At 33.5% G+C, this 15487-nt stretch overlaps 1 protein-coding gene across 4 annotated transcripts in view; it reads right to left on the bottom strand.

The window, feature by feature from the left end:
• Positions 1–1193: 1193 nt before the first annotated feature.
• Positions 1194–15487, bottom strand: part of NLG-5 (neuroligin 5) — a 220342-nt gene continuing 206048 nt past the window's right edge. For all 4 annotated transcript variants that reach the window (XM_085481105.1, XM_029311968.2, XM_029311969.2 and 1 more), the window contains 5 exons: positions 12330–12522; positions 10760–11204; positions 3751–4024; positions 2520–2666; positions 1194–2436 (listed from right to left, as the gene is read on the bottom strand). In XM_085481105.1, coding sequence (XP_085337231.1) covers positions 1787–2436; positions 2520–2666; positions 3751–4024; positions 10760–11204; positions 12330–12522 — 1709 coding nt within the window. In that variant the 3' untranslated portion in view covers positions 1194–1786. The remainder of the gene's footprint in view (positions 2437–2519; positions 2667–3750; positions 4025–10759; positions 11205–12329; positions 12523–15487) is intronic.

Here is a 15487-nt window from a genome sequence, read left to right as displayed (position 1 = left end):
TCGTTTCGAGTGAAAGAGAAAGAGAGAGAGACAGCAATTTCTCTCAAACCGAAGTCATGGAAATTACTGTGCACCGATCCATGGTATTCTTATACGTATAATTGCTTAGTTACAGATATCCTCCCGAATTTTCGCGCGCTATAAAGTTCAATTATACGTTTTTCGCCCGTGATAATTCTGCGGAAAGCGATCTTTGTGATATCGAAGATATTGATACGTTTCCTATATTGTAATGATGTATATATAAGGCCACCTATTTTCCGATCTTTAAAAGACAATCAGAACTTATATTCCGATGTGAATTGAATGGCTAGGAAACGATTATCGACATCTTCAGTTGTAACAAAAAGTTCTTGAATAGAAAATTCTTTGAGCGTCTCAAGTATATATATATTTAATAAAGCTACGCGAATTATGATGTGTATTTTAGAAGTCGCTGAATGTTTTCCTAAAACAGGAACCCGGGAAAAAAGTCCATATAAAATACAAATATACATAATTATATATAAACGTCTAGATATTTTCTTGTTCTTGTATAATCTTTGTTCGTATGTACAGGAAAAATAAGAATAATATAATTGAAAAATAATTAGAAAAATAATTTTTTCATTTTTTTTTTAGAAAAAAATGAACTTTAAAGAAATGAAAAACTTGCTCTTATATATAATTATACAAGATGGGTTAAATAAAGCGGTTACAAGCTGTTTTTTCTCCGAAATTACTTGAATCGATTTGAATATAAAGTGAACGTCTGATTTGAATTTTATTAAATGTTGAAAAGTTAGATATCTTTAATACTTTCGGTAAAAATAGCTTATAACATTTTATATGGTTCATCCTGCATGCATATATGAGCAATTTTTTCTTTTTATATAATTATACATATAATATATAATGCATTTTTCTCAATTCTTCAATTTCTTTTTCTCTAAAAAATATAATGCGAAAATTATTTTTCCAATTATTTTTCAATTATTCTTACTATTTTTTCCTGTGTATACGAACAGAGATCACAGAAAGATAAGAGACAGAAAATATATATGGACATATTTTATATACAAATAAATTATACTGTGTAATTATACATATTGTATAATTATATACATAATTATATATTGTATAATTATATATATAATTATATTGTATAATTGTGTATATATATATATATATATATATATATATATATATATATATATTTATATTGAATTAAAAATGGATTTTTTCGAGAAGAGAACGCCGTCTGTGTGCTTATGAGTAACAACTACTTCGTACAATCCATGTTTTATATCAGTCATAATGAGCACGTGCAATCTTACGTTTCCATCAATATAATGAACATCAGCAGTAATGTCTCCTAAGTAGTAACAATGTCAGATGCAGTTTAGTAATAATAATTCAGTGGTGCGATCACATCATAATCAGCCATATCGTGGCACTGCACTGCAAGTAGTAACAGTCGACAACAATGTCGAAGAGATTTCCAGTAGTAATAGTCCATTGCAATCGGACACAATTCCAATTGCACGTTAAGTATATATTTGAAATGACGATTTACCCGCAGAAAGTTCCATTGCAAGGTTTTTCGTTGATTTTTCTCGTTACACTCGCGCAATCGCGGTAAACAACACGTTCCTTTCACCAAGTCAGGCCAAATTTGTTCATCTTCGCTAATGACAAAATGAGAGAACGTCACTCAAAATCTAGACTCTGCCGCGGTGGCCTTCTCCGCGTCCACAAATGTCACTCGTTTCATTTTTGAGTTGCCCTCTAGGGGCAACCCCTAATGCTATACGGATATCTCTTGTATCTGCACACGTTTCTTGATAGTATTAGTGTTCCCGGCAGTGGTGCTGAGCGAGCTGGTGGTTCTGGCGGGCGGTTTCGGTGGCATCGAGTCCTTACTGGTCCCATGACCGGATCCTCTCGGCTCCTTTCTATTTGACTGATCGCTATCGGGACTGTCCTGAGACTGCATGAACTGTTGCTGGTGCTGTTCTTGGATGGAGGGACTCCTCGCGAGCGTGGTGTACGAAGGTGGCGGCTCCTGAGCGGGTCGCGCGTTCTCGGAAGGCTTCATCGACGTCCTGGTGGTCATCGGTAGGGACTCCTGTCCGTTTGGTCTGCAGTCCATGGCGGCGCGTTTCTTATCGCGATCGCGTTGATAGTAAATTCCGGCGAAGATCAGCATATTCAACACCAGGAGGATGCAGCCGACACCCACGGTGATCGCCAGGGCGGTAGTGGTGCTGTAATAGTGACGAGACGCCAGTCTCTGCAACAGCTCGGCGTCGTCCTCGGAATCATCCAGGATCGGCGTGATGTCCTCGATGAAGCTGTCGTCACCAGTAGACGTGCTGCATGCAGTGGTCGAGGAAGCGCTCGTTCGCGTTGTGCCTGTCAACGGCAGTGGTGTGTACCATTCATCTCGAACCGGTCCTGAATAATGGAAGAGAATCCATCAGGTATATTAAGAGAATCAAGGCTATGTTTTTTATTTTCAAAAAGATCTATGATCATACCTGCGTAATAATGATCGCCTCGTTCCCTGAAATGATGATGTCGCATGGAAACATCATCGTCACCAGGACGATGAAGCTGCGGTATTAAGTTAAGCCACACTGCCATTTTATGACCACGATAATGGCTCTTCATTTTCGGCTTTAATGCTGAAATAAATATTTGATGGTTAAAAGTATACCTTTTTTTTTTGCTTTTTCAACAGGTGTCGTAGAAAAATTTATAGCTATAAAGATATAATTATTATCATTTATTTATGATACATATTACACTTTTATTAACAATTTATGAAATTGTTTTCTCCAATTGTTTTCTACTTTATCTACTTTTATTTAATTTTAATTCACCAAATTTCTATTATGTACATAATTTTCATTCGTCGAATTTATATTATACAGAAATGTATATTCTTCATATTCGTATGTTAGAATAAAATAATAAGATAAAGCTTTCTCTATAAAACAAAGTAGCTCACAAACTAATAATTAATAAAAAACATTCCACTAACTTAAAGAAACATATAAACTTAATTTATCACTCAACTTTATTACATTACTTTTATTTCTCCCCTTTTTCTTCTTTTTTCTCTATTATACTTATTTCTCTGTATATTCTACACTTTTTCTTATTTCCTCTATTTTCTCTTTTCTTTCATTTTTATACAGACCACTTTATATTAAATTGATTAAATTTACGAAAAAGTGGTATAACAAGGAATTACTTTTATTGATTATTGTATGTTCTTTAAATTACCAGAAAATTAATTATTTTTATAAATTGTTTAACTCTTCTCTCTCTAATTTATAGTTATAACGCATATATGTGCAATAATATATTTCGATTAAAATGACAAAAGAATGCGCCTATTAACGTTAATTAATTTAACGCTCTTGAGTTGAATACGTTAAAGTATCCGTTTACATAATTATTCTCAGGAAATAAAATTCTTCATCCGCATTTCACCGAAGGGAAGATTGTACATTACACGTAATTAAACTCTTAGAGAAACTTTTAAAGAGCGCTAAGGTACACGAACGGATAAAGAGCAGTCCCCGGACTATACACAATCAAACTTCCGAAGAAAGAACTTTTTTTTAGGGACAAAGAAAGAAGGGAAATTTGAAAAAAGTCACGACATTCCGGAAACGCGCAATTGCGGAAAATTAAATTTATGGAAGAATAACTGAGAAAGAGAGAAAGAGCGAAACGCTCAAGTGTTTCTCGAAAGCTTACCTATCGTGAGATACTGCTGAGAGCCTGTCTCATATTGTTCCCAAGTGAGGCCACGGAATCGCGTCTTCTCTTTCGGCGTGCCATAGTCAACCGACTCGATCTTGTGCGGCTCGTTCGGGTTTCCGGTCTTGGCGAAATTGGTGAAGAAAGTCAGGACGGCCTCCGCAACGCCCTGGTCTTGTCGGGAATAATTCCGTGGGAAGAAAGCCCCGCCTGCCACCAGCGGTAGCCCGAAAATGTACGGTATGTCTTCACCACGAACGCTTCCCAGCCGCTGCAAGAAAGATTAATCCCGCTCACGAAAATCAGTGGTACAACCGATGATAATTCAGACATGTGCTGAGTATTAAACTCGAATATATTTTTATGTTGAGATTACTACACAGTTCTTTTCTTGCGTTTTTTAATAGACACATAGATTGGAGACTTTTATAATTTTTTGATCTGCAAAGAGATTATTCGGGAAAATCGTTTTTAGTGATAAAAACTTATATTAAGTCGGCAAGCGGTCGCTGCGCGTTTATGAGGTTTGTGTAACTGATTAATTTTTATCGTGTCAATTTTGTATAAAATTGAATAATGTATACTATAAACAATAATATATCTTTAATGTCAATTGAATTTTAATTTAAAAAAACTTAGGCTTGGAGAAGGAAAATCCCGCTAACGAAAATCAGTGGTACAACCGATAATAATTCAGACGTGTGTTGATTATTAGACTTAAACATATTTTTATGTTGAGATTACTTCGCAGTTCTTTTCTTGCAATTTTTAATAGACACATAAACATATAGATTGGAGACTTTTATAATTTTTTGATCTACAGGATTGTTCGGAAACATTTTTAGTGATAAAAACTTATATTGAATCAGAAAGCGGTCACTGCGCGTTTAAGAGGTTTGTGTCACTGATTAATTTTTAACATGTTAATTGTTGTATAAATCTGAATAATGTATACTATAAACAATAATATATCTCTAATGTCAATTGAATTTTAATTTAAAAAAACTTAGGCTTGGAGAAGAAAAATCCCGCTCACGAAAATCAGTGGTACAACCGATAATAATTCATACGTGTGTTGATTATTAGACTCGAACATATTTTTATGTTGAGATTACTTCGCAGTTCCTTTCTTGCGTTTTTTAATAGACACATAGACATATAGATTGGAGACTTTTATAATTTTTTGAACTACAGAATTATTCGGAAACTTTTTTAGTGATAAAAACATATATTAAATCAGAAAGCGGTCACTGCGCGTTTAAGAGGTTTGTGTCACTGATTAATTTTTAACATGTTAATTGTTGTATAAATCTGAATAATGTATACTATAAACAATAATATATCTTTAATGTCAATTGAATTTTAATTAAAAAAAATTTAGGCTTGGAGAAGAAAAATCCCCCTCACGAAAATCAGTGGTACAACCGATGATAATTCAGACGTGTGCTGAGTATTAGACTCGAACATATTTTTATGTTGAGATTACTTCACAGTTCTTTTCTTGCGTTTTTTAATAGACACATAGATAGGAGACTTTTATAATTTTTTTATCTGCAGAGAGATTATTCGGGAAAATCGTTTTTAGTGATAAAAACTTATATTAAGTCGGTAAGCGGTCGCTGCGCGTTTATGAGGTTTGTGTCACTGATTAATTTTTATCGTGTCAATTTTGTATAAAATTGAATAATGTACACTATAAACAATAATATGTTAATGTTTAATGTTAATTAAATTTCAATTTAAAAAAACTTAGGCTTAAAGAAGAAAAATCTCGCTCACGAAAATCAGTGGTACAACCGATAATAATTCAAACGTGTGTTAATTATTAAACTTAAACATATTTTTATGTTGAGATTACTTCGCAGTTCTTTTCTTGCAATTTTTAATAGACACATAAACATATAGATTGGAGACTTTTATAATTTTTTGATCTACAGGATTATTCGGAAACTTTTTTAGTGATAAAAACATATATTGAATCAGAAAGCGGTCACTGCGCGTTTAAGAGGTTTGTGTCACTGATTAATTTTTAACATGTTAATTGTTGTATAAATCTGAATAATGTATACTATAAACAATAATATATCTCTAATGTCAATTGAATTTTAATTAAAAAAAACTTAGGTTTGGAGAAGAAAAATCCCGCTCACGAAAATCAGTGGTACAACCGATGATAATTCAGACGTGTGCTGAGTATTAGACTTAAACATATTTTTATGTTGAGATTACTTCGCAGTTCTTTTCTTGCAATTTTTAATAGACACATAGACATATAGATTGGAGACTTTTATAATTTTTTGATCTACAGGATTATTCGGAAACTTTTTTAGTGATAAAAACTTATATTGAATCAGAAAGCGGTCACTGCGCGTTTAAGAGGTTTGTGTCACTGATTAATTTTTAACATGTTAATTGTTGTATAAATCTGAATAATGTATACTATAAACAATAATATATCTTTAATGTCAATTGAATTTTAATTTAAAAAAACTTAGGCTTGGAGAAGAAAAATCCCGCTCACGAAAATCAGTGGTACAACCGATGATAATTCAGACGTGTGCTGAGTATTAGACTCGAACATATTTTTATGTTGAGATTACTTCGCACTTCTTTTCTTGCGTTTTTTAATAGACACATAGACATATAGATTGGAGACTTTTATAATTTTTTGATCTACAGGATTATTCGGAAACTTTTTTAGTGATAAAAACTTATATTGAATCAGAAAGCGGTCACAGCGCGTTTAAGAGGTCTGTGTCACTGATTAATTTTCAACATGTTAATTGTTGTATAAATCTGAATAATGTATACTATAAACAATAATATATCTAATGTCAATTGAATTTTAATTTAAAAAAACTTAGGCTTGAAGAAGAAAAATCCCGCTCACGAAAATCAGTGGTACAATCGATGATAATTCAGACGTGTACTGACAATGAGTATTGGACTCGAACATATTTTTATGTTGAGATTACTTCGCAGTTCTTTTCTTACGATTTTTTATAGACACATAGACATATAGATTGGAGACTTTTATAATTTTTTGATCTACAGAATTATTCGGAAACTTTTTTAGTGATAAAAACTTATATTGAATCAGAAAGCGGTCACTGCGCGTTTAAGAGATTTGTGTCACTGATTAATTTTTAACATGTTAATTGTTGTATAAATCTGAATAATGTATACTATAAACAATAATGTATCTTTTATGTCAATTGAATTTTAATTTAAAAAAACTTAGGCTTGGAGAAGAAAAATCCCGCTCACGAAAATCAGTGGTACAACCGATGCTAATTCAGACGTGTGCTGAGTATTAGACTCAAACATATTTTTATGTTGAGATTACTTCGCAGTTCTTTTCTTACGGTTTTTAATAGACACATAGACATAGATTGGAGACTTTTATAATTTTTTGATCTACAGGATTATTCGGAAACTTTTTTAGTGATAAAAACTTATATTGAATCAGAAAGCGGTCACTGCGCGTTTAAGAGATTTGTGTCACTGATTAATTTTTAACATGTTAATTGTTGTATAAATCTGAATAATGTATACTATAAACAATAATATATCTAATGTCAATTGAATTTTAATTTTAAAAAACTTAGGCTTGGAGAAGAAAAATCCCGCTCACGAAAATCAGTGGTACAATCGCTGATAATTCAGACGTGTGCTGAGTATTAGACTCGAACATATTTTTATGTTGAGATTACTTGACAGTTCTTTTCTTGCGTTTTTTAATAGACACATAGATTGAAGACTTTTATCATTTTTCAATCTGCAGAGAGAGATTATTCGGGAACATCGTTTTTAATGATAAAAACTTATATTGAGTCGGCAAGCGGTCGCTGCGCGTTTATGAGGTTTGTGTCACTGATTGATTTTTATCGTGTTAATTTTGTATAAATTTGAATAATGTACATTATAAACAATAATATATCTTTAATGTCAATTAAATTTTAATTTAAAAAATTAAGGTTTAGAGAAGAAAACTGATCTCTTAATAGACATTTATTCAGATAATTAAACTTAAACATTTTACTGTTTTAATGATTTATTTAAGGAAATAAAGCTTTTTTTAATTGTAACATACTCAAGACTATACTTTAATAAATGAATTATATTATAATAAATATATTATTTTTCTTCTCCAAATTTCAAAATTGCAGTGACCGCTTGCTGATTCAATATGAATTTTTATTTTCGCGATAAAAGATATTTTCGAATAATTTGCAAATCTCAAATCTCTTATAAAAATTAAAACTTAAAAAAATAAGTGTGTCTATTAAAAAAATAATACTAATAACTGTGAAATAATCTTAATATAAAAATATGTTTTGAGTATAAATAATCTGTACACTTTTGTAATCGTATATGAGCATTATTTCCGGAAAGAATATTATTTCCCCAATTTAATAGGTGTGTTCGATAGATTTCTTTTACAGAGAAAAAGAATTTATGACATTCTTCTTGTGATAAAAAAGTCTATAAAAATATTATAAAATTGAGAAATTTCGGAAATAACAATCTTGATTGTGATTTATTTATATACATATTTACAGAAGTGCGAGTTTATGTAATATTTACGATACGCGCGTGTAATTTGCGTAATTTCTATTTCATGACAATTGTTATAATATTATCGGTTATTTATTAACATTACATTTATTGATGATATATTAATAGAGAATTATTAATTATCAGAGTCTCTAATTAGTAGAATTTATAGATAATTAATAGAATTGACAATGAGATCGGTCGAGAATTATGTTGTTTGGACTATATTTTTTGTTGCATAATGTCCAACAACGAGATTCGCCGTCATGTATGTTTGTGCTTTGTATTTTATTCCCAATTCTCATTAACACGCGCGAGAGGAAAAGAATGTCAAACGAAATGGCGGACGATTAACAATTCAAATAAATTCATCGCATTAGCATTTAGTGTTCTTGATATCGCCTTCTTATCTTTCGTCGGGATGGCTTTTTCTGCCTTTAAAATGTGTCTCGGCTAATTCGCTCTTTCTTTACGCTTATAACAAAGCAAACCCGATGCGAATAACGCGACGACGCGTTTTGATTATGTGCGTTTTAAATATTCTCCAAAGTGATGAAGACACTACCGCGTATGCGAATTTATTAAAGAAGGAATCTTTCGCTCGGCACTTAATTAAATTTCATTTTGCACACACGTACGCATAACGTTGATGCTCCGAATCGCTCTGTTAACTACGCTTCTCCGCTTCGCCGAGTCGGGATTAAATAACTTTTGGTGCAATTTTCGTGTTTCTACGCCGTGTTCCTAAATGTCATGTCGGAAGGATATTATGAGAAATTTTTGCGTTCTTATCCCTCTACAGAGATTTCATTCTCCTCATATATATCGTCGTATAATATCGCGAAATATATTCTACACAGTCTACTACTTTTCCTCCAAAATTGAAAACGTCAATCTGGTTTCCACGAGCGCGGATTAATGCAAGTCGCTTGGCAGAGAGACCTTAAAAATTAGCCGATATAACAATTTCATTCTCGTCCTCCCAACATTATTACGTCAAGAGTGACAAATCTCTGTCATTTTCGAGACAAAATGCGAACACGGTGCGCCCAGATCGCCCGAGGCGTTTTATTAAATCAGTGTCTTCATCGTGAAGTCATGGCCAGCGGTTACCAGCCGAATATAGATCCAGCACCCTGAGCATAGAGTGAGACGGATGAGCGCGCCGCAAGGACGTAGGAAGATCGAGAGAGCGTGTCAGGAAAGGGTTGAACGGGTTGCTTCCTTAACTGAGAGTGCCAGCGGGCTACTAGGTGTCGAGGATGAACGCGTTAGTCTCTCTTCGGGACGTCAAGTTAATGGAGTTAACTTAGACTTAAGCAGTGCCTGTCTCTCTCTTCGTTACTTCAACTCGTTCAACGTTTGACCACCTCAAAGCGCCTCTACAAGATGTTGAAAAAGAGAGTAAAATATTTCAAGGAGATTTAGTATTCCCAAAAACAAATCGAAAAGTCTTAATATAAACATGGGTCGCAAATAAACCGTTTTTCAGATATTTTTATTACTTTATTAAATTAAGTTGTAGTTAAGTTATATGAGATATTGCAAATATCTCAAAAACTGCTCATTTGCGGACCATTTTATTAAGACTTTTAACTTATTTTGAGATATACTAAATTCCTTTAAATTATTTTACCTTTTTTTCAATACCCTGTATATCGTTTTAGTATAGTAAAAAACGTTGTCTCGAAATGCATTGTGTATCGATAACGTTAAATTGTACAATTTCCCGTTATACCTCTCGCTGCAATTTTTTTTACTTTAGAAATTATTTATATGTCTCTATTATTAATAACAAACAGTTACACATATATTTTTTATGTGATCATATTGTTACAACATATGGTTGTATAATATTGTAATTTACAGTGCAATGTGTATTCACTGTTATATATTGTTTTAATTTATTAAAAGATTAGATAAAGTTAATAAGTGATTCGAAAAAGAAGCTTTGAGCAACTTACGAGAAATGTTCTTGAGTAACGTGTAATTTAATTTCATTTAATCATTCATTATTTAGAAATCAGATCTCGCGCCTCATACTCGATTTATATGTCTATGCTTTCTTTATGATTCTTTTTTGTTGTAAAATCATATAAAAATAAATTCCACTTCTCGTCTACATTTTTTATAAATTAAAACTATTTAATTCTAATCTTCTTTAGAAGACTTTCTTAAGATGAAAGAATTCTTTTGACGTCGATTTTAGAACAGCAATACTTTTTTTTAGAACAGGAACTTATTTTAAAAATAAGTAGGACATTTTTAAAATAAGAATATAAATTTTTCAGTGTAATCTTGTACTTGAAAAAATTGTGTCGTAAAAAATGCGCTGTTTAAAAAGAAAAGTGCTAAGATCCTATTTCTTAGCATGTGACGAAATGAATTGTTTAATTTCCAGATTTCTTTAGCTAAAATAATAGCAAATAATAGTCGTCAATTACTTTACCTGCACGTAGCCGTTGTCCTTGGACTGATGATTGAAGTGATAAAAGTACGTCTTGGCGCCTCGTCTGGCGTGATAGAAGGCGATCCTCATAAGCGGCGCAACCGTGTGACCGTCGCTCAACGCCTCCATAGTCGAGTCCCGTATTATGATGGGATGCAGCACCGGCTTATCCCAGTCCGTGTACTCGTTCCTCACCGCCGAAAAGATCTCGTTCAAATGGTAGACGTAGGCGTTGCGGATGAAGGTGCGCAGAATGCGATTACGGTGATCCTCCTCGAAGCCATACTGAATGTCGTTGGCGTTGAAATCGAGGTTGGACTCGGTCGTGGAGACCCCCAGGATCAGCGGCACCTTGATGAAAGCGTCGCTCGCTCGCTCCATGTCCAGACCCGGGTCGGGATTGTTTTGGTCCACCGGCAGACTGGGCCCGATGCGAGGCACGAATCTGTAAAAGTGTTATCGCACGGCATCGCACCGTGCACGTTGCGATGATAAATCGATACAACAAGCAGGTGTCAGGTCGATGAAGCGAGAGCTATTAACCTCGCTGCGACGCGATGGTAATCCGATAATAATTTAGCGCCCGCCGTGATTATCCTGCAATTAGTACTATCGCGTTTATTTCGCGGGCTCGCGCTAAATATATATTCTCAAATGCGCTGAGAGAAATTTAATCTCATATAAACGCAAATAACATCGATCAAGAGTCTAATTTTTAGTTTTCATTTTTTTTCGCAATTTTTTGAACACTCGATTAATTGCATTTCTTTTTATAGACGCAAAAATGTGGCGATTTATACACGGAGAGAATTTTCTCTTAGGATTTACCCTGAAAATCATGATAATCGTATAGAACAATATGGTATTGGAAAAATTTTATGAATTTCTCCGATTAATATTTACTGCAATAAAACATATTAATATCTGTCGCAATAAAATATAAAATATGTTTGATTAATTTCATTACTATTAAAATTTACTATGAACATATTAATATTTTTTATTGTGGTCAATATTTTTAACCAGAGAAACTCTTACAAAATTCTTTCATTATCATATTGTCCAATAATTACTATATAATTTTCAGGGTAAATTCTAAGAGAAAATTCTCTCTGTGTAACATTAGAATTTACTTTTGAATATTGCTTTGACAGTCTATATAATTGATTAAAGGGAGAAAAGAAAGCTCTATAAAATTATTATAAATTTGTAGCGTAGTAGATAATTGCAGCTGCATTGGCTAAACGTCACTTTTTCAACGTATCAATCATATTCCTTGAATTTTTTACAATTCAGCATTTTCCACTTTTCATCGAAACGCATAACTCCAATATTCAGGCGATGAATACGAATCCCGCAATATATATGGCAAACGCGATTCCGCGAGGCAATATTTATTACATCGGCATGTGCTATCATAAATAAAAAGATGAAAAAGAGATATCAATTCGTTCCATCTGTACCAATTTCGAAATACATATTTTATTACTTTAATTTCCCCTCGATCGGATATAAAAAAAAACTATTCATCCGAAGTAAATCCCTCTTCGCTCGGCTTCTCGCGACTCACCTGATTTCCGGAAGTTGCACATCTAGAAGAGTCTTCAGCGGCACTCCTCGCAAGCAATCGGCTATGTCATCTTCGCCTTCGGTCGAGCAACCCATCTGCTCGCCGATCTTTGTCCTAAGATCATTCGGATCGTGCACCGAGGCCCAGGGACTTAGTGCCGAGCCACTGGACAACACCACACGGTGAAATAATCCTGCGCAGAGAGACAGACGGTTTCCTTTACAATGTTACATCGGACACGGCAGGATATCATCGGTTTCCGGTCGATCAAGCGGAAGCGACGAGTCCGACGGGATTGTCCCGAACGATTATTATTCTCGCATGAATGGTTCGATAGGGATTGATGTAAATATGATTCAGACCCTCGAAACAAACGATTGAAAAATGTACCGAATCCTTACAGGAAGCAGGAAGACTTTTTAACAACGTCTGATCGCTAAAGATTTTTTTTACAAGAAGAAATCTTCATAAGATACCACCAACAGTGTTGCGTTTAGATGGTTTTAAATTTAGCTAGATAAAAATAGATAAAATTATATGGCGATTCATCTAGATAATTTTTGGACAATATTATTTTTAAGATTGCTTATGTAAATAGGTACAGTTCTAAAAAAATGTAAATTATAAAAGGGAGATATAAAAATATATGTATTCATATTTTTATTTATAAATTTTCATTGCTTACTGCTTAAGTTCTATTTAAATATTTTTATGTGTTATGATTCTAAATCAAAATTATCTGAAAATTATTCGAGATAATTTAATAAAAATACTATTTTTTCATCTAAGATGCAGATATAGATAATATATATTTTTATTATGTATATGTATAAAGATAAGATTCCGCCAAAGTTTCATTTAGATAATCATTTATATAATTTTATTTAGATAGCAAACACTGACCACCAATAACCAAGAAATCTTTTTCCAAACTATCAGGCTAAATCGAAACAATAGAGATACAACCTGACCTAAACTTAATCTAGGTTGCACACAGAATAAACATTATATTTGTAGATCGACGTTTCGACAATCGTTGTATAGTACTAAAACGAACATGTGGGGAATCATCGTTTCTCTATGAAAAATTCATGCTAATTAAAAAGGATTTTGCAGAACTTAATTAATCTCGTTTTAACAAGCTGCATTTCATGACGTACGACGACGTAAAGCAAAACGCCGTTTTTATACGACGCATAATATCGCGCTCGATGTTACGCTCCGGTTTTCGAACCGGAAAATCATATTCGCCGGCAAACATTTATGCTGACGCTAAAGTCGTTTATCGAACGTCACCGGTTTCTTTATGAAAATCGCTGTTTCGAATGCAAACATCGTGCGCGCGGATACAACGTGCTCATCCCGTGGCGAAGAGAAATATTAGGCAATATGTGTCCAACATAAACACATTCACGTATCGTTGATACGTGGTACAAATATTTTATGACTTTACGTATGCCCTCTCAACATTTTCACTATATATGTATATATATATATATATATATGTATATACACTCGCACGTTTAATTTCTCGAAAGTAATATTCCCACTCGTCCGATATAAATCGGACACAACGTCCGAGCAACCAGCTAGCGCTCGGTATCTATTTTTTCGGCCGGCACGTTTTATTATCCATGTTATATGGCAGGGAAAAAAATCCCCCGTCAAACGAACGAAGATTATTAAGCCGTCGGACATTTTTTCCTATCTAAAACGCCATCGTATATCGAGCTGCCCGTGGCTCCAATTTTGTAAAATGAAAAATTCTTTCTCTCCGATTGTGAAAAATCCTATCCCTCTCTTCGAAAATCTATTTACTGCGCGTACAGGCGGAATATTATTACAATACTTCTTCCACATATTGGTATTCATATAGAGCGCGCGCGAGAGAGGAGAATTTCCTCTGCCAACTACATACTTAGGAAACATCTCATTATATTAAGTCGGCGGCTGGCGCGACGTTATTCCGGAACTGCGAGTCCGCGGATGCGTTTAACGCGGCGATTCCGCTGCCAAACGAGCCGTAAAACCGGGAAAGAAGTCGCGAAAGAAGAGAGCGGTGACGAGAAGAAGAGAAAAAGAGGAGCGGATTTAACGTCGCGTCGTCGTGTCATATGGCTACAGTTTCATTTCCTGCGTGGCGATGCATTCGCATCGGAGCGGTGACCCGAAGGTGCACCTTTTGGCTGCTTTATTGCCGTTATTATTAAGAGCCCGATGTGCCGCCTGATGCGCGACCCATCCTTTCTCTGGAGAATTGCCAATTGTTGCGCGATACGTAACGCTGCTCTGAGAGAATTCTCTCTTAGAATTTATCCTGAAAATCATGCTGATCATTCGGCAATATCATATTGATATTGAAAGAATTTTATTAGAATTATTTATATCATTAATATATTTGTACCACAATAAAAAATATTAATATCTACCCAGAGCCGCGTTTATAAAAATTGCGCCCAGGAGCTTGTGATCTTCGAGCGCCCCAATCTAGCTCCCTCTTTTCCCAAATGAATAAACAGCGTGTAATTAACATTTTTCATATTTGTTAAATTTTTAAAATATTTAAGAACAGATGAATAATTTAAAAAATGGAACATTATTATTTGACTTTTTACTTTCAGACACATATTTTTCTTTAAATTTCTTTATTCTAGAAAATGTACGTTTCGATGTTTTATTCAGATCATTCTCAGTAAATTACAAAAATATACATCACCACTTGATCCGACTCACAATTTGCTGAGGATGATTCGAAAAAAGGATCGAAACGTACATTTTCTAGAATATAGAAATTTTTAAAAAATTTTTTATTTTTAATTTTTTTAAAGCTATAGCGCTCCTGGCATTTTAGCTCCAGCATCTAGCCCCAAAAGCCCATAGGTAAACGCCCTGCTGTATCTACCACAATAATATATAAATATGTCCAATTAATTTTACTGTGTACATTGAAAAAAATCCATGTTTTTTACGTGGAAATTACTTGTTCAAAACTGAGAAAATTACTTTTTTCCCATATTATTTAAAGTGAAAATACATATTAATGTAAAAATAAATGTAAAATATAGATAAAATTATTTTTATGCAAAAATTACTTGCATTTTTACTTTATTAGAACTTTATTTTATAAGCATTATCCATGTTATTTATAACATTATTTT

This window comes from Nylanderia fulva, unplaced genomic scaffold, assembly GCF_048542155.1.
Source record: "Nylanderia fulva isolate GAGA-0341 unplaced genomic scaffold, ASM4854215v1 Scaffold17, whole genome shotgun sequence".
NCBI lineage: Eukaryota > Metazoa > Arthropoda > Insecta > Hymenoptera > Formicidae > Nylanderia > Nylanderia fulva.
Note: the sequence above shows the minus strand (reverse complement) of the source record. Positions and strands in the feature narration are given on the sequence as shown.